Source organism: Hemitrygon akajei, chromosome 12, assembly GCF_048418815.1.
Source record: "Hemitrygon akajei chromosome 12, sHemAka1.3, whole genome shotgun sequence".
Lineage (NCBI taxonomy): Eukaryota > Metazoa > Chordata > Chondrichthyes > Myliobatiformes > Dasyatidae > Hemitrygon > Hemitrygon akajei.
Window position 1 is genome coordinate 37,011,733 of NC_133135.1, and position 27,805 is coordinate 37,039,537.

The following is a 27,805-nucleotide window of genomic DNA, read 5'->3' on the forward strand; positions in this document are numbered from 1 at the left end:
ATACATCAAGCCAGACTTGGATTAGTGATAAAACAGAAAAAGATGGTGACTTCTCTGCTATATTCTCTCCCTTTTCACTTGTATTTGCTTAAATATACAAACTTTGGTCGCTTCTGAAGAAGAATCCTGAGACATACTTTGTCTTTTAAACAAACAAACTTGAGATCTGATGGAGCTTATTTCAGGCGCCTCATACTATCTTGCTCCATTTCCTTTGCTGTTATTATGTGAGACATGTTATCACTTACTGGCAATTAACTTCAAAATAAAATTGCCTCAACTAACTAAGAATCAGCAGAAGTAAGTAGATTATGGTTACAAATGCCACAGCTTAAATATTCTTAGACAGCTTTCTGATTTGAAAGTTAAAATGAAAACTTCTTACTTGATAAACTATCCCATCATATACCAATAATGCTAGCCATTAGGGGATTTGTTATCAAAAAATTTTCTTCTGGAAATCTTTCAAAAAAAAAACAATTTTAAATTTGAACAAACTAAATTTTATTACAAAGGCCTTTCGTCTGATTAAAAAAGGCGCACTTCTGTGCTTGAGAGCATAATAATAAAAGTTATGAATATTTTCACCTACCGGAAACAAACCCATTCCTAGCGAAGAATTTAGCGTACAGCCTTTACCTTTTTGACTCTTGGAGGGCAAGAAACTTGCTGGGGACAAAGGTTTTGGTTGTCTACCAAAAGAACACGCATCTGCCTCCGAAGGAAAAAAGCATGAAATCACTCAACACTTGATTCTTGATATAAATCCCAATCGGACAATATGCCATAATGATATTTTTTTTTGCTTTGCTCCTTCAAGTGTTGCTGAATCGTCCGCTTGTCATATTCACAAGAAAGTAACAGAATGCTATATGCTGGAAATATGGAGAAAGGCTCTCCCCAGTAACTGCACTTACTTACACACACTCCACCACCCAACAATGCTCTCTCTGCTTCTCTCTGACTGTCCCACTCTTCGCTTAATCTGGCTGAAGTGCTTTTCCTTAAAAAAAAAGTTTCTAAACTGCACGCTGACAGACTTTTAAGAAGGTTAGGGCCTTGTATCACATGGAGGAAACCACACAGAGTCGTCAGGGACTCCCTGAGTAATCACAAAAAAAGACGCAGGAGAGACAATGCACTTTCTTGATAAATGCCATTCCTAAGCACCTCTCACCATCACCCCTGGAGCCCTGAACAATGCTGCTTTGATGCTGACACAAACTTCCCCTTGGTCAGTGAAGGTTTTTCTCAGTACTGGGGTTAGCTTAATACAAGACAACTCTTACAAAAGGGCTTGCATTCACATTGATCCTACTGTACTCAAGTTCTCAACTCCTTTTCTCAGATGATTAGTTATAATTACGATTTTTAAAATAATAAATTATTTTAAATCAAGCCAGATCAACTGCAAATAAAATATTTCTATTTCTCCTTAGTGAAGTAATATTTGTCTTGCACCTTCTCTCTCTCAAAGGAGCCCTGATTAAAAGAAGGATCCAATGATCAAGGTTGATTAATGTGTGAATTAAGTCCACCTCATTTCATGCAATAGCTTTTTCAACCTCTCTGCCACTTCCGTGCAATTATTTGCCCTCCTGTCTGAAGCTCAGTGTAGGAAGCCTCCTCTACCCTAAAGTTGTACTAATTTTTTTGTTGCTCAGGATAGAGACTTGCCAGAAAAAGTATTCTTTGGAACATTTGTTTCATCTCTCTGCCTGAAAACAGAGCCTGTAACACTGCTACAGCAAGGGGGTCCTGCCAAGCTCACAAGAGGAAACTGGAAGCTCATACTAGTTCTAGGTTTACTGCTGTTCGGTGATGATGATAGGACGAACACAGAAAAAGCTTTCGAGATCATCCCCGCGAACAGAGAGCATTAACAGTGGGGCAAAAAAGCAAAATTCTGAGTGCGGTCAGCAGGTCAGGTAGCATCTGCGAGATGCAAAGGGTTAGTTGATATTTTGGGTCTTGAACGTCAGCTATCTCTCTGATTCCACAGATGTTGCTTAACCAGCTGAGTTTCCCCAACAGTCTGCTGCTTGCTCAAGATTATAGCATTTGCAGTCTCTTTTCCATGGCAGCAAGGAACTCCAGAGAGCTTTAGCCACAGCTCCGCACACTGCAGAAAGCATCCTCCCTGCCATTGACGCTATCTACACTTCTCACTGCCTTAGTAAAGCAGCCAGCACGAAGACCCCACCCACCCTGGACCTTCTCTTCACTCCCACCCCCAGCCATCAGGCAAAAAAGAACAGATTGAGGGCTCATATCATTAGGCTCAAGGACAGTTACTGACCAGCTGTTATCGGACTATTGAACTCTTCTCTACTATGATAAAACAGACTCTTGACCACCGACAATTTCATTAGGATCTTGCACCTTACTGGCTACATGCACTGCACTTAAACTGTAACACTTTATTCTGCACTCTGTCATGGTTTTATCGTGTTCCACTTCAATGCAGTTTAAAGATTTTATCTGTATGAACTGTATGTAAAACTGGTTCTTCACTGCACCTTGGTACATATGACAATAATATGTGAACTTACCAAGCTTACCAATTTACTCAATAATGAGGAAGTACGTTCAAAAGCAATGGCAAGCCTACTCTTTTGACATTTGTTTGAATTCAGGTCAGGACAGAACATTGCCAATTTGTCCCAACTTCACATTAAGAAAAGCAAATTAATCCTCTTATTTCATCTGGTGGAACAATAGTTCTTAAAATGAAAATGAGTTCTTGAACATCAATTTCTCTACCTTCTGGTAATCGCTGCTTTCTGTCCTTCCCCTTCCACTTTTCCCATCTCCCCCACCTTTTTCTCTCCTGATCCAGTTACCCTCCATCAACCTTTACCCTCTCCTCCACCCTCACCATCTGCCCACCACCCATAGACTCCTCCCACTGATTCCCTCCCTTTATACCGTAGTCTACATCCTCTCCTAACACATTCCATCTTCTTCAGCTTTTATCATTTCCACCCATCACCAGCAGCTTCTCACATCATTTCTGCTCTCCTCCGTCACTCGTGCCTAACACAACCGTTACCAGGATCTGCCTAATACTCTCTGCCTGCTCTTGCTCCACCCCTTCCCTCCGCCATTTTATACTGGCCATCTCCCCTCTTTCTTTCCAGTCCTGTTGAAAGGTCTTGACCTGACTAGTTGTTTGTTCACTTCCATCCATAGTTACTGCCTGACTCACTGAATTCCTCCCATTGCTTTGTTTAGTTCCTCCAGCGGTTTGTGTTTTGCTCCAGATCTTAGCATCTATAGTCTCTATCGTCCCCATATGTTTAGTTGTTGATTCTATTCAACGTCGAAATTAATAGGTTTTTGGAATACACGATGCAGGGAATGAGTCGGGGAGTGAAGGCAGAGTGAGATCAACCATAATCTGACTGAGTGGCAGACTGGCTTAATGACCTCTGCTGCTGCTCTGCCCCTCCTTCCTATATTTTTAAGGTACACACATTCTGGTGATTTCAATATTCATACTAATTTTTTCTCAAATGTGAACTCTATGGCAGCTGAATTTATGAACTTACTAGACAGCCTAGATCTTACTCAACATGTCAATGAAACCACCCATTGACGTGGAAATGCACTTGACTTAGTAATAACAAAAGAGTTAAATATTATTAATGTATCTCTGATACCATTATCTCTGATCATTTTTGTGTACTTTGTGATGCCCTCCAGCCTGTAAACAAAACCACACAAAAAAAATTACTGTCAGTAACCAGTATTTTGATGCGGAAACACAAGTTAAATTCTCTGAGCTGGTTAGTTTATCTGACCCATGTGACCTAAAACGCTCAGTAAATGAAATAGTTGATTCTTTCAGCAATAACTTGACAAATATTTTAAATATAGTGGCCCCACTTAGGGTTAAAAAGAAATCACTGAATAAATCGTCACCATGGTAAAACAATTCTGTTTGCAGGTCAACAGCTCATGCAGCTCTTGGGGGAAAATTGGGCTCGAAATACACCATAATATTTTCATGGAAAATCTAGTCTCTTTTAATACTGCTATACACTCTGCAAGAAGAGCCCATTTTTCCAAGATTATTATGGGGAACAGCAGTGATTCAAGAGCATTGTTCTCAACTATAAACCAACTGTTGAACTCTGCCCCAACCTATAACGTCCTCAGTCAGGCATCTGCCACAAACGCGGGGAATTTGCAAATTTTTTCTCAACAAAACTACTTCCAGGAAGAGTATAGCTACAGATACTCATAATCTCTATAGGAAAGCTCATAAAAAGATGGCAACCATGTCAAAACTTACAAGTATTTCTGATTCAGAACTCTAAGATTGTAACAAAGAGTAATTGTCTAGTTGCTGTCTCGACCCAGCCCCTACCACATTTTTAAAGGACTCTTTTAATAATGTCCTCAATTCTGTAAGGAAAATTACTAACACATCCATTGAAACTGTAGTTTTTCCAGATGCTTTCAAAATTCAGTTGTCAAACCCCTGTTTAAAAAGCCAAATCTAGATAGTGAGGTATAGTCAGCGTAAAATTCTTGAGAAAATCATTTTCAACCAACTTGACAATGTTCTGAATGAAAACAATATTCTAGAAAAGTTTCGGTCAGGTTTTAGAGCAAACCTCAGCACAGAGGTTACCAAATGTTACCACAGCTCTTACCAACATTGTCAGTGATCTTAGGCTCAAAATCATGCCAATAGGGTCTCAGTTCTAATTCTCAAAGACCTAAGTGCTGCCTTCAACACAACTGGCCTCAATGTTCTCCTTGATCACTTTGAGTACTGGGTTGTCCTCTCTGGTAGTGTCCTTAAATGGTTTCGCTCATATATCTTAGAGAAAAATTTTTGGCTGGCTTGGAGACCAGCTTTACTTCTGGTGTTGGTCTTGGTCCTCTACTCTTCTCCTTATTTATGTTTCCCTTAGGAGACATCATTAGAGAGCATAAACTTGATTTGATTTCCACGGATATGCAGATGACACACAATTGTATACCTCAATTGAGCCTGATGATGATAACCCCCCATCTTCTCTGACTACTGGTATGGCTGCAATAAACAAATGGATAAGCAATAATTCACTCAAACCAAATGAAGATAAAATTGAAACACTTGGTTCCAAAGCCAAAATAAATAAACTTCTTGATTAAGTTGGGAACTTGGCTCCCGTTGTAAAATCAGAAGTAACTAGCCTGAGTGTATCCTTGGTTTGGATTGAATATTAAACCCCACATAAAGCGACAGATCAGCATTTCTATGATTAAATAATATTGCAAAGGTACGCCGGTCATGTAATGCTGCTGAAAACCAAATCCACAGCTTTATGTCAAATAGACTAGATTACTGCAGAGCTCCTTTTACTGGCCTTCCAAAGTAATCTATTGACAAACCTAAACTCAATCAGAAACCTAAACTTTTAACCAAAATCAGGATGAGAGAGCATATCACTCCCATATTAGCTAATTTGCGCTGGCTTCCTGTATCTTTTGAAATTGATTTTAAAGTTCTATTGGCTATTTTTAAAAGCTCTCAATGGTCTGGGACTCGAGCACATCACAGAAACATTTTCAATTCATAATCCTGCTCGAGCTCTCAGTTCTTCTTCCACCAGTCTCTTAAATTTGAACCATCTCATTGGCAGATCAGCTTTCTTGAACAACACTCCTAAACTGTGGTATTCAATACTTAAAACTATAAAGGATGCAGACACAATTGACACTTTTAAAAGACAGCTCAAAACCTGTTTATTGCACTTCACTTTTAACTAATATCTTTTTTATCTTTTATTTTTATGATTTCATTTCATCCCATTGTTAAAGCACTTTGACCTTCACCATCTTCATGAAAAGTGGTCGATACTAAATTTTTATTATTATAATAATACCATAGATGCCCAAAGACGAACTTATAATATGTAAAATCCTCCAAGTAGCAGAGCAAACTGCAACTAACTGACTGCAACTGGAGAGGTTTGTGGAGAGATTTTGGGAATGTCAGTTTTACTGCCCCTTTTAGTCGTGCAATTGGATATAACCCTATGATAATTAGATCAAGACTCAAATTTATTTATAATGTGTATATCACAGCATACAGTGAAATGTGTCATGTGTGTTAAACAACACACCCAAGTGTAGGCTGGGGGCAGCCCGCAAGTGCTGCCATACATTCTGATGCTAACGTAGCATGCCTGCAATAAATTTGTATTCCACTATTTTATAGCTCTTTTTTTGAGTACTTTCCTTTGGGAAAGATTTGATTATAAAAGCATTAAAAATAACCCAAACATTAATGGGCTCCTATAATTAGTGTGATAAATAGGAATGTGATTAAAATGTGGAAGTGAAATCAACAGGATATTTTCATTTGTCTTCCATTTATTTGCATACACCACTCAATGTAAATTTTACCTTATCAATCACCCTACACCCAGCACCCAACATTAGGCACTATGCTGGCACAGACTGCACCTGTTCTTACCTCACTGCTGATCTCCAAATAGACTTTGTTTCCTGACTCTGGACGTGTACTCCAGTTACACATGTAGCCAGACCACTCTCTGCAGCTTGCAGTACATTAACAAAGCAAGAGTTTACTAGCAATATGTAATGGTGACCAAAATTAATTTACACCATAATCTTATTTCAGGGTTTAGATATCAATAATAGACTTTGCTCACACAATATGTGATTTAACATCCTTGCAGAGATGATTGCCTAGCAACCATTGCTAGGTCTCTAGTTCCTGGCTATTTATTTTGTTAAACCTTATTTACACTATAATTAGACAGTAATTAAAATCCAATTACCCAATCAGCAGAATTAGTATTGTGCAAATTCAGTACTGTTGCTAAAATTCAAGGCACGGAATGGCCACACCCATCACTGCCCCTAGTAACACAGAGCTCCAAAGCCCATTCATTCCCTATTCACACTGTTCATCCCTTCTTTCATACTATATCATTAAAAAATGGCAGCAAAAGTAACTGGGGTAAGTTGTGCTGACACAGAGCAATAGGTGAACATTGCAGTTTTAATGTATTTATAAATGAAGTGTGGATAAAACAAATAATGGCTATAGCAAGAGAAGTTAAAATCAGACTACATATAACTTAGAATAAATAACAATGAGGGATCAATTGCACTGCTGTGATACTGAAAGGACAGTGCACTAAGAATTGACCAAGAGGAAGTTAGAAAATGTTTAAGTAGTAGAGAAGTAGGTAGAATGTTTACTAAGTGAAAAATCTGGCTGGGATGCAAAGGAAGTAACAGAACATAGAAAACCTACAGCACAATACAGGCCCTCTGGCCCACAAAGCTGTGCCGGACATGTCCCTACCTTAGAAATTACCTAGGGTTACCCATAGCCCTCTATTTTTCTAAACTCCATGTAGCCATCCAGGAGTCTCTTAAAAGACCCTATCGTTTCCACCTCCACTACCGCCTTCAGCAGCCCGTTCCATGCACTCACCACTCTGCGTAAAAAACTTACCCCTGACATCCCCGTAGCCAAGTAATGTCGTAAATATCAAATTATTAGAAAAAATAGAAAGAAGGATTCTGTCATTAAGGAACCCCTCCACAAAGGGCATGCCCTCTATTCATTGTTACCATCAGGACCAGCTTCTTCCCCTGTGCCATTCGATTTCTGAATGGACATTGAAATCATGAACACTACCTCACTACACATTTTTTTCTGTACACACAATTACTGTAATTCATAGTTGAACCCTATATTGTCAGGTATTGCATTGTACTGCTGCTGCAAAGTTATCAAATTTCACAACATATGCTGGCGATATTAAACCTGGTTCTGATTAGGTAAGATAAGGAAGTACTTGATAGTTGCAGAATTGAAGAAACGATAGAAAGTAATATGTAAAAATTCAATGGAAAAAGGAACAGTGCGAAATGATTGGAGGAATCATGACAAGAAGTGCTCAGTCCAGTTACTTTTAAGAGGAACCACTAGGAAGTGGACATACATACTTCAAGAAAAATTCTAAACTCTTTTCATACATCATTCATAGATGGATACAAGTGCAAATGGATCCAATTTCTAGATATCAGAGTTGGAAAGGTACTAGAACCTTTACTAAAATTCACAAAATGTGCTATACATCGTATTTGTAGCTCCCATAAGAATATTAATTTATTCATCCAGATACAGAAAGCATAAACATCAATACTTTGAACAAGTAATGGAGAGGCCAAACAAGGCTAGCATGCTCTTGCATGGAGATAGGAAGGCCTTTGATTAGGTGTCTCAACTGATTCATGACAAAGATCAAAGACCATGTATCTAGAGATTCTGGCCCACTAGAGAAAATAGCAATTTGGCACCAATGGCCAATTGACCTTGGTTTCCTGCAGCAAATTTCAGTTGTCCATCATATACTTTTGGCATTGAAAATATGCCATCCAGTGCTCAATTTGGATTGCTGGTTTGGGATAGCTAATTGGACAGGTCTGAATGGATAATCATGGAATCAGGTTGGCAGATCAGAGCAGGGCAAAGAACTCATGGTGGGATTTCTATGACCAATGGGTCAATCCAGGAACTTAGGTCAACATGGAGTTGGGGAAGCAGGGTGTGGACTGGAGGTCAGAGTTTGGTGAGCAAGTCAGCGTAGTTCAAGAATGAAGGTAAATTATTAAATTATATTATAGCCATCTCATCCTGGGCATTCCCAATTACAGATTTTTCCAGAACAACCCATGGCAAGGTTGCTTTATAACTACTCTTTGCAGAAATTGCATCATGGAACAAGAATGACTTGCGTGTGCAGAGTAGGATTTCCAGTGAAAATGAAATGACCCAGTAATAGTGACTGGCACTGACTTTGTCGATCTTCCAATTACTATACGGTTTCTGCCAGGATCTCTGCTTTCATGCTCTAAAAATACGATTACATGCTAAAAGGTTGCAAATTATCCCTAATCAGCAAAGAAAACAAAAATGAGTCAACAAGTGTGTGAGAAAGATTCAGTTACAGGCCCATAGGGAAATATAAAAACAGAAAATGGGGCTAATGGAATTGCTGTATTGGGGTCAGCATGGACCCAAAGGGCTGAATGGTCTCTGTGTTATACTATACGTATAAATAAATCCTGTTCTACTCTTAAAATAGATCAATTTTTATTAGTACAAAGATAAAGAAGGGAGCCGTATGCAATTAAATTTCTAGACCACGTTATCGAGTGTCAGAACAAATTGAAAAGATGGCTACGAACCAGAAAATCGACTGCAAATGTTAAGTGAAGTTACTTGGACTGGAATGATGTTAGAAGTGATCTACTGGAATCTATACTGGGATCAAGGTTGTTCACCTTTTATGTAACTGGTTTGGACTCAAAAAAACAACAAGATATCATTGGACCTGAATAGACTTGTAAAGTGTATGTATATTGTAAATGAAATTCAATACAGCAAAGTGATGTGGTTACTTTTGGTGGGAGAAATATGGAGTTACTCAATCCCAGATAAATAAGAAACTGTGGACTTAGATTACTGACAACATATTTTAGAATCAAATTTGACTTTTCCTGGAATGAAATGTGATGAACAACATTCCAGGGTCCCTGTATATTTTCCTGCTGTATTTCTAATCCAAACCTGGAAAATTTTATTTGTAAAAAATAACAGTGAAATGAGCTGTTTAAAAACTAATTGCCAAAATAAAAGGGGCTCATGATAAACTTTAACAGAACAGCAAGGAGACCAGTGTGAGGGAAATGGGAATAAAATGAGTATTTCTTGATAAGAAATTTACTTCCTTGTATCTTTAGGCAACTGATCAGTTGACATTTTCTTCAATTAATCCTTTGATGTTCCTGAACCAATGGTTCTAAGCCCCGATCCCCTAGTACTCCTGAATCCCCAACACAATGATCCCTCAATATTTCTGAAACACAAAATTCCTTGCCTTCCAATTCCTCTATTGTTTCAGGGCCCAGGACTGCCCAAACCACAATGTTCCAATTTATTTAGTTCTCTAGCTCTGAGGTCCTGGAGCAGGATCCCAGGCCTTGATTCTCAGCCTGTTGTTGCTGGCTCTCTCACTGTTAAGTATTGCAGCTCCAGAAACTAATTGAAAGTAAAACACAGAAGCCAGGATATGCTTTGTCTGCTTAGTTTTTCTTTTCTCTTTTTATTTTAAAAGTGAGGCACTCACATATGACGTGGTGGCATAATGACGTATGCCATTCACCTACTTTTACATATAATCAATAACGAATTATAGAAACAAAGAATGCATAATCAAACAGTAAACAATATTACTCAAATATTAGTGAAATATTAAATACACTACACCCCTCCATGCTTAGCTATAAACTCCAACTCAATACTGAAGGCATCTCAACTCAAATGTGTAATGTATTGCTCTCTGGTCATCTTATATATGGTATACATATACAATACACTACTATATAGACAGCCATAGCATAGCAAGTTTTAAATTGTCCCATTCAAGCATAAAGATTTCATCTCTGTGGAGGATTTCTTACTTTTGTGAGGTAAATCTTTCATAACCGGCGTGGGAGGGGGGAGGGCAGGGGGTTTACGCCGCTTGGCAGGTGAGACTTGTGGCTGTGAAACAATCTCAGGTTGCGTAGCTGCCTCCGTGGTGCTTGTAGTATTTGACTCTGGCACTGCAAGAAGTGGTTCTGATAGCTCGGGACACCTTTCTTCTCTAACAATTCACTCTGCTCCTTTCCAACTGATCAATATGCCGTCTCTAGATGACATCAGACACCATCTCCACTGTGTAGGAAAGTGGTCCAGTTCTGTCCTTAATCTTTTCAAATACCCACTTTTGAGCATCTCTTTCATCCCTTGATTGGACTGCACATCCAGGAGTGAAACATCGAGCCTGCTTGTTTGAGGAGACCTCAGTTTGCCTCAGCTATTTGTCCTGCATACTCCTTCTGACACTGGATGTGATGATATCCCAGTGCAAGTGCAAGTGACGGCTCTGGAACAGCACAGCTGGTCAGCTGTTGGTTGTGGAGTGTGCCGCATTGTGATAGGCAAAGAGGAGATAGACGAGCTCCTGATTCAGTGTAGTGTGTTCTGCTGATAATTGTGTTCTTTAGACTCCAGGCAAAACTTTCCATCAAGCTGTCTGTAGCTGGGTGATACGGCGCAAATGTAATATGTCTTATTCCTTTCATTTTCAGGAGTGACTGAACCTTTTCCACAACAAACTGTACTCTGTTGTCATTGACCCCGTGTTCTGGAACACCAGTCCTTGCAAAGAAGCTTCTCAACACATCAACAGTGTGCGAGGCTGTTGTGGAGGTTATTGGGATCACTTTTGGCCACTTTGTAGCTGCATCTACTTACCAAGACATTTGTGTCCATGAATGATCTGGCAAAATCCACATGAATCCTGTGCCAGGGCAATGAAGGCCATTTCCAGGGATGGAGAGGCACTGCTCTTGGCATCTTCCGGACATGTTGCCATCCCAAACAGTGCATGGCAATACGCCCAATCTGCTGATCTATCCCAGGCCATTAGACAAAGCTTCATGCCAATGCTTTCATTTGATCACTCCTAGATGACCGGCTTGCATCTCTTCCAATACTTTAGCTCTCGGCTTGGATGGTACAAGAACTCTCAATCCCCACATAAGGCCAACCACCATCAAGGGCAAGTTCATCCCAGCACTGAAAAAAAAATAGGGGAACTGGAACTTCTGCCTCACATTCCAGCCATTTTGGGTTACATAGAAACATAGAAAACCTACAGCACAATACAGGCCCTTTGGCCCACAAAGCTGTGCGAACATGTCCTTACCTTAGAAATTACCTAGAGTTACCCATAGCCCTCGGTTTTTCTGAGCTCCATGTACCTGTTCAGGAGTCTCTTAAAAGACCCTATCATATCCACCTCCACCACCGTCACCGGCAGCCCATTCCATACATTCACCACCCACTGCGTAAAAAACTTACCCCTGACATCTCCTCTGCACCTACTTCCAAGCACCTTAAAACTGTGCCCTCTTGTGCTAGCCATTTCAGCCCTGGGAAAAAGCCTCTGACTATCCACATGATCAATGCCTCTCATCATCTTATACACCACCACCCCTGGCAGGGTGCTCAATGCACCCACCACTCCCTGTAAAAAAAAACTTACAAATACCTCTGACAACCCATCCCCCCAATAGGTTACACCTTAAAATTATGCCCCCTTGTATTAGCCATTTCGGCCCTGAGAAAAGTTTCTGGCCTCTTGATCTATGCCTCTCATCATCTTGTATATGATTTATTTTGACTTAATTTGTATTACCACGTGCAATTCTGGTTTCTGTGCTACAAGAAGTAATTTTACCTCCATATGGAATGCACAAAAGAGTTATGAAGATGCTAACAAAATTTGGAGAAGCAACAATTGGGAGATAGATTGAGCAGTCTGAGGAAATTAAAATGAGATCTGGTTGGAGAAGCAACAATTGGGAGATAGATTGAGCAGTCTGGGGAAATTAAAAGGAGATCTGGTTGGTCTTTAATTGTGATGGGTTTGATATGACAACACTATATCGCAGAATGCAGAGTCAACCTAAAGCAAGAGGACATGAAAATGAAATATGAGAAATTCTGCAAAGGCCGGATATCTTGAGTAACAAACACAAAATGTTGGAGTAACTCAGCAAATCAAGAGGGCAAGAAACAATCAACAGTTTGGGCCAAAACACTTTGGTCCGAAGTGTCAACTGTTTATTTCCCTCCATGGGTGCTGCCTGACTGGCTGAGCTCCTCCAGCATAAAAATCAGATGCCATTAGTCATGTGAACAAAATTATAAGAAATCTACTTGCACAAATAGTAGCAAAAAAGAGAAAGTCATTCAAGTTTGAAAATGAAAAACATGTCTGCATTTTAGGGGATTTTATGTCAAGAGAATAGGAAAATAAAAGAACAAGATAGTAAAGACCAAAAGCATTCTGATGACTGGGAACTTACAGCCCAAGGACAATAACTTTGGTGTGAAGCAAAATGGTATATCTCCAATTTACATATATACAGTATATATGTACAGTATATATTTTTCCATTTGGTGGACTGTATAATGATCCCATTGTGATGGTATTCAGTCCTAGGGGACTAGAGAGCTAGGAAAAAGTAGGGGTAGAAGCAATAAGTAACTGAATAAACAAATGAGAATGTGTATATGTGGCAAACAAAGAGGTTAGTGTTACCAAATAAGATGCACAGCAGGTTAGATAAAAACAGGAGCAGGAACTGACAAAACCAAAGAACAAGACATTTATAATACCACACTATATAACTGAAGATGAATCCTCAGAGAAAGCTACAAGCCACTGTAGCACGACTTCTGGTTTAATCACAATTTCACCAATGCAACCTTACAATGATGTACCACCAAGAACCACCATTATATCAAAATAATCTATGCAAAGCATGAATGGAACTTGTGTGTATTATGCAAAAAGACTGCAGGGACCATATAAACATCACGTAATATTCAATGTGATCTGAGTGCACTATCCCAAATAATCTGCATGTATGACAAATGCATGTTACATAATGTTACCAAATCCACAACACCTAACGCAGTAATAGATAGGCAGGATTTTACAAAGTACAAATATACAACCGAAAAAAATCCTGTTCAATTTTAAACACTGTGTGGCACTTGTTAATTTGGGTGTCATATTTTTATCTGCTTCACAAATTTATCTGCACTTTTATTTGAAATGTATTCTTAAAGTTCAGCAGAACAATTAAAGAATAAGACTGTTATTAAACACTCCCAAAGGATCGGAACCCGGTGCAGAGGAATGGCAGGACCTCCAGGAAAAGGCAAAGAGGGTAAAACGTCAGAATCAGCCTCAAGAGGAGTGACTAAGCAACACCACGAGGTAAATTCCATCTCCGACCGCAGTAAGAATGCCCTCAGAGCCCTGGATGCCACAAGAATTCATTCTCTTTAATATCATGACCAACCTCAGGCACTAACTGAGAGTCCTCTTTAAATAATCACAGAATCCTGGACATTGGTGGCAGACACAATTAAATTAGCAAACCCAAACTGAAAATGCAAGGATTTAACAACTAGAATCAAGACACTGATTAGCTAACACAGGTGTTCAAAGACCATTGAAGTAATACCTTGAGTAATATTTTGGGATATAAGAAAGTGTAAGATCTTGCGCCCCAAGTTCTGTCTCCCTAACAATCACCTCATGCCTCTACCATTACTTATCCCAACCTTCCACTTATCCCTCCCTACTTCTCTCACTTCATTTCATCCTCCCACCATCCTCTCCCCATGTTGGCAGCAGCTGCAACAATGGCAAAAACTGATGCAACAGTGTTCCTGAAATTATTTTGAATTGAATTCACTTTATTCCTTACATCCTTCATATACGTGAGGAGTAAAAATCAGGAGCTGTCCAAGAAATTAATTGATTTAATCTATATTGTTACTTAGTGAGGTTGTGGTATATTTAATTCCATTCTAAGCATTCCATAATTATATAACAATTTTAACTGAGCTAACGATGTATTCTAGTAGCTTAGTTGTTACGTGAGCTATTATTCTAGATACAGCAGGGCCACAGTATTCACAGAACTTGTTCTATAATTAGTTTCTGCCCAAGGTAACTTTCCACTGTTGAACGCAATAGCAGGCTCAGTATCATTTCCTCACTTTTCAAATCTCTGTTTCCAGCTATTGCTGATCTGGTGCGCAAGCAGATTTCACCCCACATTGGTCTGCATCCAGCCTCAGGTCCTTAACTAGAAAGTTTCTGTTCATTGTTACACAACTAATAATAATAAAAAATTATTCTCTAGAGCCATTGAATATAAAGCCAAGGTTCCCACCTGCTTCAAAAGGGCAACAATTATACCAGTATCTAAGAAGAGCAGGATGAGCTGCCCCAATGATTATCGCCCAGTTGCTCTCACAGCTACTGTGATGAAATACTTTGAGAGGTCGATCATGGCCAGAATTAACTCCTCCTACACAAGGACCTAGATTGCTGCAATGCATCACAATGTCTCTACAGCAGATGCAATCCCACTGGCCCTGCACTCAGAATTGGATCACCTGGGTAATAGCAATACCTACATTAGGCTGCTGTGTATTGATTACAGCTCAGCCTTCAGTGCCATTCTGCACTCAGTTCTAATCAACAAGCACCAAAACTGGGCTTCTGAACCTCGCTCTGCAATGGATCATCAGGAGACCACAGTCAGTGTGGATCAGAAATTATATCTCCTCCTTGCTGACAATCAACACCGGCACTCTTCAAGAATGTGTGATTAGTCCACTGCTCTACTCTCTCTATACCCATGACTGTGTGGCTAGGCACTTCTCAAACACCATCAATAAATTTGCAGAAGATACAACCGTTATTGACAGAATCTCAGCTGGTGACAAGGAGGCAAAGAGGAGTGAAATATGTAAGCTGGTAGAGTACTGTCGCAACAGTCAGTGTCAGTAAAACCAAGGAATTGCTGGTGGACTTCAGGAAGGGAAAGTCAAGGGAACACACTCCAGTCCTTATCAGGGGATCAGCAGTGGCGAAGGTGCACGGTTTCAGGTTCCTAGGTGTCAACATCTTTGAAGATCTATCCTGGGTCCAACATATAAATGCATTTACAAAGAAGGCATGTTAATGGCTATATTTCATTAGGAGTTTGAGGAGACTTGGCATGTCATCAAAGACTCTAAAAAAGTTTCTAATTTCTATAGACGTGGAGAGCATTCTAACTGGTTAGAATGAAAGCATTCTATGGAGAGGGACACAGTACAAGATTGAAAAAGCTGTAGAAGGTTTCAGTCTCAGCCAGCTCCATCATGGAGTTGACTGAGTTTGCCTCCCCAGCACAGATGACATCTTCAAAAGACAATGCCTCAAAAAAGTGGCATCCATCATTAAGTACTCCCATCACCCAGACATGCCCTCTTCTCATTGCTACCATCAGGGAGGAAGTACAGGGGTCTGAGGACACTCAATGTTATCAGAAAAGCTTCTTCCCCTCCACCATTAGATTTCTGAATGGACAAAGAATCAACGCATGAACAGTATCTCACTGTTATTGCTCTCTATTTACACTACTTACTTAACTTTTTTTCTGTATTTTTATTGCAATTTATAGTTTTTCATGTATTGCACTGTACTGCTGCAACAAAACAACAAATTTGATGATATATATTCATGATATTAAATCTGATTCTGATTCCCTATATTGTCAAAATCCCCAATGAGTTAAACTGATGCAATCTCTCAGTCTCCCTAGGCAAAATCTCACTCTTGGGATGACTTCAAGGTGTTCTGTGTAGTTGTTTTCCCATCCTCTTTCCAACAAGTGCAACATGTCACTTATTTTAAGAGGATCATGGTAGATTTAATTATTCATGAGTCACTATTAAGAGCTTTCTTATCAATAGACAATTCCCAGAAGGTGAAATAGGTTCTGTTTACAGCCAGGTGTTCCAATCAAACCATATTGTTTGGAGACTGAGTAATCTTTAATTTTATTTCAGACTGTTAACTGATCATTTTTGTTGTGATAAGGATTCATAATTCCTTCTTATTCATATCTCTTCAGCGATGTCCTCTGAGGATCACTTTCACCTGTATAACCTGAAGAAGCAGGGGTTGATATCTTATAGCTCTTTGTGCCCTATTGATAGTTCCTGTGTATCCTATGAAACTCCTACTCAATAATAATAATAATAATAATAATAATAATAAGGCTTGATGCTGACAAGGAAGCATTGAATACCTTGCTCAGATTTGGAGACCTATTCCCAGAAACATAGAAAATAGGTGTAGGAGTAGGGTTTCTTTGCAGCACAACAAGACCAGGTGGTTAACACAATAAATATATAATAAAAGACCAACAAATTCAAGTCAATACATGTAGAAAATGCCAAGAGAAACCAGAAACAATCCAGCACATTACTGCAGGGGTTCCCAACTTTTTTAATGACAATGGCCAATACTATTAAGCAAGGGATCCGTGTACCCCAGGTTGGGTACGCCTGCATTATAGGATCCTGCAGCAGTTTAACTCAATCTGATTACTTACACAGGCACAATCAAGTGGCAAGTATCATTCACCGGAATCAGACTTTTAAACACAAACTCATAAAAGATACCATACCTTGCTATAAATATAAGCCTGATCCAGTTTTTAGAGTCATGGTACTATAAATTATATAATGACTGATCCATTATTACAAATAGGACACGCCATAATAACCATCTAGATATAATATTACCGGATAAATAAGCAAGAACAATTTACTCAATAGATATAGCCATTCCAAACACATATAACATACAGAAATAAATAAGTGAAAAACAACAAAAATATGCCAAATTAAAAGAGGGAAATGGAAGTCATGGAACATGAACAGGTTATGCATTGTCCCAACCAGTGATACCTACAACTGGTATCTTCCCAAAGTCACTATAAAACAATTAGGCCCACACAGCAATATTTATGTAAATCTCCAGAAAGTTACAATACTGAACACTACTTGAATAGTCTGAAAGTTCTAGCAATTGGGAAATGAGTGTGCTTGGCAATGCCATACCTCAGGTTTTACCAGTTTGACCAGAGAAAAAATAAATAATAATAATAATAACTTATTCATAGAGCATTTTTCATACACTAAGCTCCTGGCTCAAAGTTCTTTACATAGATAAGTGACCTGGACCAGATGGACTACACATCAGAGTTCCGAAAGACGTAGCTGAAGTAATTGTGGAGACATTAGCAGTGAACTTTCAAGATTCACTAGATGCTGGATTTGTACAGAGGATTAGAAAACTGCAAATGTCTCTCCATGCTTTAAGAAGGGAGGGAGGCAAAAGAAAGGAAATTATAGGCCTTTGACAAGATGCAGCACATGAAGCTGCTAGAAAGATAAGAGCCCATGGTATTTCAAAAATACACAAGCTTTAGAAGATCAGCTGACTGGCAGGAGACAAAGAGCGAGAATAAAGGGGACTTTTTCTGGTAGGCTGCTGGTGACTAGTGGTGTCCCACAGGGTTCAGTGTTGGGTCTGCTTCTTTTCACGTTATATGTCAATGATTTGGAAGATGGAATTGATAGCTTTGTGGCCATGTTTGTGGATGATAATAAGACATATGGAGGGGCAGGTGGTGTTGAGGAAATAGGGAGTACGCAAAAGGACTTGGACAGGTTTGCAGAATGGGCAAAGAAATGGTACATATAGTGTAGGAAAGTATGGTTAAACACTTTGGAAGAAGGAATAAAGGCATAGACTATTTTCTAAATGGGGAAGAAAAATTCAGAAATCAGAGGTGCAAAGGGACTTAGGAGTCCTTGTGCAGGATTTCCTAAAGGTTAACTTGCAGGTTGAGTAGATGTAAGAAGGTAAACACAATGTTAGCATTTATTTTGAGAGGATTGGAATATTAAAGCAAGGATATGCTGCTGAGGCTTTATAAGGCATTGGTCAGACCGCACTTGGAGTATTGTGAGCAGTTCTAAGCTCCTTATCTAAGAAAGGATACGCTGGTATCGGAGAGGGTCCAGAAGAGGTTCATGAGATTGATCCCAGGAATGAAATGTTAAAGTGTGAAGAACCTTTGTTAATTCTGGGTGCGTACTCACTGGAGTTCAAAGGAATACAAACGTAGAGAACCTACAGCACAATACAGGCCCTTCGGCACACAAAGCTGTGCTAAACATGTCCTTACCTGAGAAATTACCTAGGGTCACCCATAGCCCTCATTTTTCTAAGCTCCATGTATCCATCCAGGAGTCTCTTAAAAGACCCTATGATATCCGCCTCCACCACCGTTGCCAGCAGCACATTCCACACACTCACCACCCTCTGCGTAAAAAACTTGCCCCTGATACCTCCTCTGTACCTTCTTCCAAGCACCTTAAAACTGTGCCCTCTCATGCTAGCCACTTCAGCCCTGGGAAAAAGCCTCTGACTCTCCACATGATCAATGCCTCTCATCATCTTATACACCTTTAACAGGTCACCTCTCATCCTCTGTTGCTCCAAGGAGAAAAGGACCAGTTCACTCAATCTATTCTCATGTTATGACCCCAGCCCCCTCCTTTGTGAGAATCGCAAGAGCCCTAGTGAAGGAGGGGTCAATGACCCAAGCGAGAGAGCGACGTGCTGAATTGGACTCAGGAGAGTGAGGGAGCGGCCTCAAGGTTTTGGAATGTGGTCTGGCCTCTCAGCTAGACAAAAGCCACGGAAATGGCCATTGTCTCTTGGAGACATCTTTGTGGAATGGGGACTGGGTTACGTGCAAACCCTCAGGGCAACGTGGGCTGGGAGATGAGGAGAGATTGCCTCACCCCACCCTGATTGACAGCTACAACCCTGCAAGTCCCGATAAAAGGTGGGCTGCCGAGGCGGCCCCTCAGACGCACCAAGGAGACACACTAAGAAGACACGATAGCGCTTCCCGTCAGAGCGGGAAGCCATTTTGAAGGAAGCCACGTGCGTTAGATTCCGGATCGGGAGTCTGTGGCTGAAACCAAAGGAAAAACCGTTTTTAACTAACAACAGGGATTTGCTTCGCAAAGACAACGGGCAAGTGTTCCTTTCTCTCACCAATCCCTCTCTCCAACACGTGAAATGCCAGCGGTTCCCAAACGGAAAAGCCTGCAGACTTCTGAGTGACTTTTATATTTCCATTGGACTCAGTATTATCCCCTAGACAACGATAGAGCTTATTTCTGATTGATTATTACTATACCTGTGCTTTAGATTGAGTATTGACGACGTATATGATCTGAATGTTTTGTATTAACCATACGTTTGTGCCCCTTTATAAATAAAAAACGTTTGAAAATAGTACCATCAGACTTCAGCGGACCTCTCTATCTTTGCTGGTAAGCCACCCAGTTACGGGGTACGTAACACTCATAAGACATGCTCCCCAATCCAGGCAACATCCTTGTAAATCTCCTCCGCACCCTTTCTATGGTTTCCACATCATTCCTATAGTGAGGTGACCAGAACTGAGCACAGTACTCCAAGTGGGGTCTGACCAGGGTCCTATATAACTGCAACATTACCTCTCAGTTCCTAAACTCAATTCCACGATTGATGAAGGCCAATGTACCGTATGCTTTCTTAACCACAGAGTCAACCTGCATAGGAGCTTTGAGTGTCCTAAGGACTCAGACCCCAAGATCCCTCCAATCCTCCACACTGCCAAGAGTCTTACCGTTAATACTATATTCTGTCATCATTTTTGACCTAGCAAAATGAACCACCTCATACTTATCTGGGTTGAACTCCATCTGCCACTTCTCAGCCCAGTCTTGCATCCTATCAATGTCCCACTGTAACCTCTGACAGCCCTCCACACTATCAACACCACCTCCAACCTTTATGTCATCAGTAAATTTACTAACCCATCCCTCCACTTTTTCATCGAGGACATATATAAAAATCACAAAGAGTAGGGGTCCCAGAACAGATCCCTGAGGCACACCACTGGTGACCGACCTCTATGCAGAATATGACCCGTCTACAACCACTCTTTGCCTTCTGTGGGCAAGCCAGTTCTGGATCCACAAAGCAAGGTCCCCTTGGAAACCCATGCCGCCCTACTTTCTCAATAAGCCTTGCATGGGGGTACTTCTGTCAAATGCCTTGCTGAAATAGTGGGGGGGGGGGGGGATCTCATCGAAAGCTATTGAATATTGAAAGGTCTAGAAAGATTCGACGTGGAGAGAATGTTCCCTGTAATGGCAGAATCTAGGACCAAAAGGACACAGTCTCAGAATAGAAGGGCGACCCTTTTAGAGCAAAGATGATGAGGAACTTTGTTGGCCAGAGGGTGGTGAATCTGTGGAATTTATTGCCATAGATGGCTGTGGGTGCCAAGTCATTGGGTATATTTAAAGCAGGGGTTGATAGGTTTTTGATTTTTAAGGACATCAGAAGTCACAGGGAGAGGGCAGGAGAATGGGGGTTGAGAGGAATAATAAATCAGCCATGATGGAATGGCAGAACAGACTCAATGGGCTAAATGGCCTATCTCTGCTTCCGTGACTTGTAGTGTTCTGGAATGCCCTAGTCGCAATTGAGTTGATGGAAAATAGACAAGTGTGTTCTGCATAAGCAGAATGCCAAGGAAAGAGCAATTGCAGCAAACAGCCATGCTCAGCGTTCCAAACTCCTCACTTCTATTGGTCTCAGCTGATAAGCTACAATAAATAATTCCCTGCAAAGAATAATTCTCTATTTCTCTTTGCTCAACGCTGCAGCATTTGTGCAAAAGCAGCAACTTCACACTCTAGCAATTCTGGACCACCGTGCCAGCGAGGCCATTTAAGATCTTGGCAGCTCGACTGCCGAATAAAAAAGGCCTAAATATTTAGGGAACTAGGAGTGTTTGATGCTAAAGTGGAAAGTTACTCACCACTCCTTCGTGATTCTCCTCCTCCCTGACATGATTATATTTTGATTTGATGTAGAAAGTTACAGTTTTGAGTCTTACCCTGCAACCAGTATACGGTATATATTTTGAATGACTGCGTTTTCACAGTGCTGAAGCATCTGGCCAAAAGAAACAGACTCAGTAGCCGTTTTATTAGGTACACTTGCACAAGTACTCGTTAGTTCAAATATATAATCCACCAATCATGTGGCAGCAACTTAATGCAAAAAAAGTATGCAGACATAATCTGGAGTTCAGTTGTAGTTCTGGCCAAAGCTCAAAATGGGGAAGAAATGTGATCTAAGGAACTTTGAATGTAGAATGACTTTTGGCGTCAGATAGGGTGGTTTGAATATCTCAGAAACTGCTGATCTCCTGGGATTTTCACACACAACAGTCACTAGGGTTTACAGGCAACAGTGGTTTACAAAGAAAAGGATCCAGTGAGCGGCAGCTCTATGGGCGAAAATGCCTTGTCAATGAGAGATGTCTGAGGAGAATGGCCAGACTGGTTCAAGTTGACAGGAAGGTGTCAGCAACTCAACTAACCACGAGTTACAACTGTGGTGAGCAGAAGAGCATCTCTGAAAGCACAACACGTTGAATCTTGAAGCGGATGCGCCACAGCATGCAGTAATACTCAGTGGCCACTTTATTAGGTATAAGAGAGTGCGTAGCTATGGCGGGTTACCCACCCGGCTGCACATTCGGACTTCTCCTTATAGCTTCCAGTACTAACAGGCTCATAATTTGCCAGGCAGACCTCTGCCAGGGTGACAGCTGGTAGGGATGTGGGAGGGGAGGGGAGTAGGGAAATCAGATCCTAGCCATTCATCCATCTCGTGCTGTAATGTATCTTGAGCATCTATTGACTAATTATATGATACAGACAGGGGTGGGGGGAGGGAAACATACAATATGGGTAATGAAAGTTTTTTTAATGTTCCAACAAAAATTAAATCATAATTTACAAAACAGCTTAAATTTTTACAAATAATATCACTATATATTAATGCTCTTCCTCTAATAGTGGCATGTATGACTGTGTCCCTTCTCTCATCTATCTCACTAGTCCTGTAAACTGTGCAACGCTACAGGGAATCTATGTTTATTTTGTATGCAAACATGTAAACATGTTGCAGCACACATAATTAGCTTCAGTTTAATTTAATGGATATGCTTAATTCCACTTCAGTGAACTTAATATCAAACGATTGAGAGTAGTGATTGCACATTAATTCTAAGCATGGATAAAGGCTAAGTTTACTTACCTCTCTTCATATAATCTGTTAGTGTCTGGAGACAACAAAATACCAGATATGGGTACATAAAATAATTTCATAAACAATCTTTATAATCTTATTTTGTTCTCAGTTTTTCTCCCTCTTGGCAGTGCTCCATTATTTATCTTCTATCCTTAAAATTGTGGGAAGCTTAGTGCTGGGTGGAAATTTCCAGTCTAATTTAAGTTCCGCTGAAATATAGCAAACAGCTAATATGAAAATGATACCACTGCCTTTCCTATTCTATCTTGAATATATTACTCCTTCAGTCTCTGCCTACTAACTTCATATTCCTGCTACTCTTCACCTGCAACTGAAGTCTGATGATTTATTCACTGAACACAAAATGGTTTAAAACAGGAAAAGGCTATTCAGCCTATTAAGTCTGTACTAATTCCATGTAAGTGTAACTCTGGCTAATCCCATTCCTCAACCCTCCCCCATAGGCCTATAAATCCTGTCCTTTTAACTGGTTCCTTTTAGAAAACTACAATTAAATATGACCCTACTACAACACTGGCAGGACATTCCAGAGCCTGACCACTTGCTGTGATAAAAGAAAATTCCTTCATGCCTTGGTTCTTGATCAGTTTGCCAGTTACCTTCATCTGTGTTCCCTAGTTCTCACTCTTCTGTCCATGGGAATAGTTTTTCTCTATCTACTTTGCGATGATCTAAATGTCTCTTTCATCCCTTTTCAATGTTTTTTGTTCCCACGAGAACAACCCGTATTCCCCAGTCTATCTACATAACCAAGTCTCTCATCTGTAGAATCACTTGAACGGTTCTCTTCTACAAGATTTAAAAGAGTTCGTGCCTTTCCTTGAACTGTACCTTGTACCTTGAACTGGCCAAAGGCAGTATTTAAAAAATTCGTATCTTCCTTACTCTTATCTCAATAAAGTCCAGCTTTCCCTGTGCTTATTTGCCACTTTCTCATTCTGCCTCTCTCACTGTTGGTGGAGACACATAAAACAGAGGTGTTCAAGAAGCACTTACAAAGGCACATGAATGTGCAGGAGGTGGAAAGATATGGACATTGTGCAAGCAGGAGGGGTAGTTTAGTTCTACTCTATGATCATGCACATGGGCTCCAACTCTTTGCTGTGGACATTTATATTTGTGCTCTCCTCTTATTCTTCTTACCAATATATAGCACTTTACACTCCGCCACTTTATTAGGTACCTCCTGTACATAGTCCTTTGCCGCTGTAATCCATCCATTTCAAGGTTCGACTTGCATTCAGAGATGTTGTTATGTACACCACTGCTGTAAATGTGTTTGTTATTTGAGTTAACGTTGCCTTCTTGTCAGCTTGAACCAGCCTGGCCATTCTCCTCTGACATCTCGAATTAACAAGGTGCTTTCCCCCACCAGTGCTGCCGCTCACTGGATGTTTTTTGTTTATTACACCATTCTCTGTAAACTCTAGAAACTGTCGGGCATGAAAATTCCAAGAGATCAGCAGTTTCTGAGATACTCAAACCACCCTGTCTGACACCAAGAATCATTCCATGGTCGAAGTCACATAGGTCACATTCATTCCCCATTCTGAGGTTTGGTTTGAACAACAACTGATACTCCTTGATCATGTTCGGATGCTTTCATGAACTGAGTTACTACCATATGATTGTCTGATTTGAAATTTACATTAACGAGCAGATGCACAGGTGTACCTAATAAAGTGGCCACTGAGTGTTTGTACCTTAGCATTAAATTTCATCCACCACAAAATGCTGGTATTTTACTTACAGGATCATGGAATGATTATAGCATGTAGGAGGCCTCTTGGCCCATTGAATCTGAACTAGTTTATTTTACGAACAATCTAACTGGTCACACTCCTTACAGTGCTGCAAATTCTTCTCTTTCAGATATAAACCAGTTCTCTGCTACATGCTGCAGTGCATTCCAGATCCAAGCCTGTCTTCATCTCCTTAAGGTTCATTGCTATCCTTCTAATGGGACACCATGCCTTCATTTTATGCCATCTGCAAAATTGCAATTTGCATGGCATCCAAATAATATTATACGTTAGGAGAAGCTGGGTCCACTGCAGTGTTCTGGGGAACTCCACCCTCCATTTCTCTCCAGTATTTCTGTTTTCTTCAGGTGAATACACTTGGGCAATTTAGTTCTTACTCTCTATGTGGAATTTGCAGGCCAGGCTGGATATATTGCCTTCTTCCTGATCAGTCCTTCACATTGGTTTGAAATTGAATGGCCTGTGAGTAATTTGAAACAGCAGCTGAGAGTGAGTAACTTTGAGCTGGTTCAGCAGGATAAGGTTATTCTAACATTTTAACCATTGCTGATTCTGGCTTTCCACTTTCAGGCTTCTTTTGACACACTGTTTGGAAGTCCCCCAGATTATTATTGTAAACTTCCTGATTGCTAGCCTAGGAACTGAACCACTCGCTCTGCTGGACAAGGAGGGGTATTTCCATGGGCTTTAAGCATTCATTTTTTTAAGGGCATCGATTTTGGCTTGGTACTGTAGCTCACCTGGTATCTAAAAACACAAAGATTTACTATCTAGGTAAGCTCAACTAATTCAGTCCAAGCCTGGAAATTCCTGATTGGTATGATTCACAAAGATTTAGTCATTCTGCTGTCAGGTCAATTCGTTTATTACTTCCTAAGCTAAAGAATCCATATTATTGTTAGCTAATTAATTGTTAAATCCTTCCTCCAGACTAATCTGCTAAGTGAGATCAGTCAGTGAGGGTTATAATTAGTGCCGTTAGTTCAGCAACAACAATTTTATCTATGTTCCCTAAAGAAAATATGTTTTGTCTTGCAGGAACTGGCCTGTGTCCTTTTGAAGTTAAGTGAGGCTGAGGGAATTCAAGAGACAGGTCACGCTGGGAACTGGGCCCACGACTTTCTAACTGGAACGCAGCCCTCAGTCACAAAACCATGAATATGTCAGAAGTATTATTTACTTTACTGCCAGTGAACTTTTCTGTTCTTTGAATATACTTTGTGCTGTGATTTATATGGTGATATTAAACCTAATTCCGATTCTGGTCAATGAACAGATAGCGAAAGTTCAGTCAAAGCTGCCACAGTTGTCATAAATTCTATTTACACAGGGTCGCTCAAATGGCCTTTTGATAATAATTTACCTCAGCACAGGGAGATGCGAATCTGAATTCCCAATATTTACATATATCTCAGTTCTCTGCAGAGAAAAATAAATGACAATAACGTATTAGCAAGGAAGTTGCAATCTAACATCTAACCATGGCAAAAGTGATTTTACAATTGGGACATAACCAGGCGCATAGCAGGGAACAGCCACAGTATGAACAGACGTCACCAACCAATAGTTTTTGACAGGCATCAAATGAAAAAGGTATATCAATTTCAAAAGCTTTCAGCTACTAAAACACACAAAGGGCAATTTAATTCTACTTTAGTGCAGGTACTGTAGCTTTTGTAAGCTCACATACAAGGAAAAAATTGTGGGAGCTACAACAGTCTAAAGCTTCCTACAGAAAGTATGCCTCCTGGATTGATCAACACTGGCTTCTCGCCAAGTAAAAGCAACAACAAAACAATTTGCCTGGAACTGCTGGCATCCTGCAAGGTAAGGAATGAGGATTATGTTGCAATTACTAATTTTATTTACACAAGTTGGTTAATGGTTTCTTTATTTCTTCCAATTTTGTCTCCCCAGATCTGATTTTTGATCCTGTGCAGCCAGTTAGAATACTCTCCACAGTATATCTGTAGAAATTTTCAGTGTTTTATGCGATATTCCAAATCTCCTGAAACTCCGAATGAAATATAGCTACTGTCATGGCTTCTTTGTAGCTACATCGATACGTTGGTTCTAGGTTAGATCCTCAGAGAGGCTGGCACCCAGGACTTGAAATTGCTCACTCTTTCCACTTCTGATCCCTCTATGAGAACTGGTGTGTTTTCCTTTGTCTTACTCCTTCTGAAGTCCACACTCAGTTCTTTAGCTTTATTGACGTTGAGTGCAAGGTTGCTGCAGCAACACCATCTTGCTTCTGTAAACCTTCTCCGCACCACCTAAAATCTGCCAACAATAGTTGTACCATCAGCAAATTTATAAATTTGAGCTGAGCCTAGCTGCACGGTAACAGGGGTAGGGAGAGTAAAGCAGTGGGCTAAGCACATATCCCTGAGGGGCGACACTATGGATTATCAGTGAGGTGGAGATGTTGTTTCCGATCCACACAGACTGTGGTCTTCCGGTTAGGAAGTCAAGGATCCAGTTGCAGACAAGAGGTACAGAGGTCCAAGTTCTGGAGCTTTTTGGTCAGAACTGTAGAAATGATGGTGCTAAGTGCAGAGCTGTAGTCAATAAACAGCTTCCTGACATAGTTATTTGTATTGTCCAGGTAGATAAGGATTGCAGCACAGTGTTACCCCCTCACAGCACCAGCAGAAGGGTTTGATTTTCACCTCTGGTACTGCCTGGCTGGAGACGACATATTCTCCTCAAGACTGTCGAACTTCTTCAGGTGCTCAGGCGTCCTCCTACGTAGAAACATAGAAACATAGAAAATAGGTGCAGGAGTAGGCCATTCGGCCCTTCGAGCCTGCACCGCCATTCAGTATGATCATGGCTGATCATCCAACTCAGAACCCTGTACCTGCTTTCTCTACAAGTCGCATTGACTTGGAGCTTGCTCGGTTAATTGGCAACTGTAAGTTACCCCTGGTGCGCTAGTGAGTGGCAGAACCCGACTGGAATGTGGGGAGAATAAAATTAGCTTAGTGTAAGATTAGTATTTAAAGAATTCTTGATGATGGTCATGGTGTTGGTGGGCCTAGGCACTTGCTTCTCTTCAGCATGAATCTAAATAGGACTAGACATTTTTGTATACCTACATGACAAATAAGCAGAAACAGAGAAATATGATTTATGTATGAACTACCCGTGCTCTACATACTATGAAATAGTACATGCTCTACCAGAAAACATCCAATTAACATAGAGAGCCAAACCAAACTCAAAGGCTTTATCACATCTGCCATATTGTGACATTTTATGTTGGTTCTTAAGTAAGAATACAATATGAGAAATAGAAACAGGAGAAGGCTTTTCAGCTTC

General features: G+C 40.4%; 1 protein-coding gene across 5 annotated transcripts in view; it reads right to left on the reverse strand.

The window, feature by feature from the left end:
• Positions 1 to 27,805, reverse strand: part of slc6a9 (solute carrier family 6 member 9) — a 257,010-nt gene that overhangs the window by 136,232 nt on the left and 92,973 nt on the right. The window contains exon 1 of one of the 5 annotated variants that reach the window (XM_073062907.1): positions 918 to 995. The exons of 1 other annotated variant lie outside the window; for it this stretch is intronic. Coding sequence is in view for 2 of the 4 variants with exons in the window: in XM_073062904.1 (XP_072919005.1) it covers positions 640 to 711 (72 nt within the window). In the remaining 2 variants the exon portion in view is untranslated. Of the gene's footprint in view, positions 1 to 592; positions 888 to 917; positions 996 to 27,805 lie in introns of those variants that run through there. 3 more of the 5 variants (XM_073062908.1, XM_073062904.1, XM_073062906.1) reach the window with 3 other exon arrangements.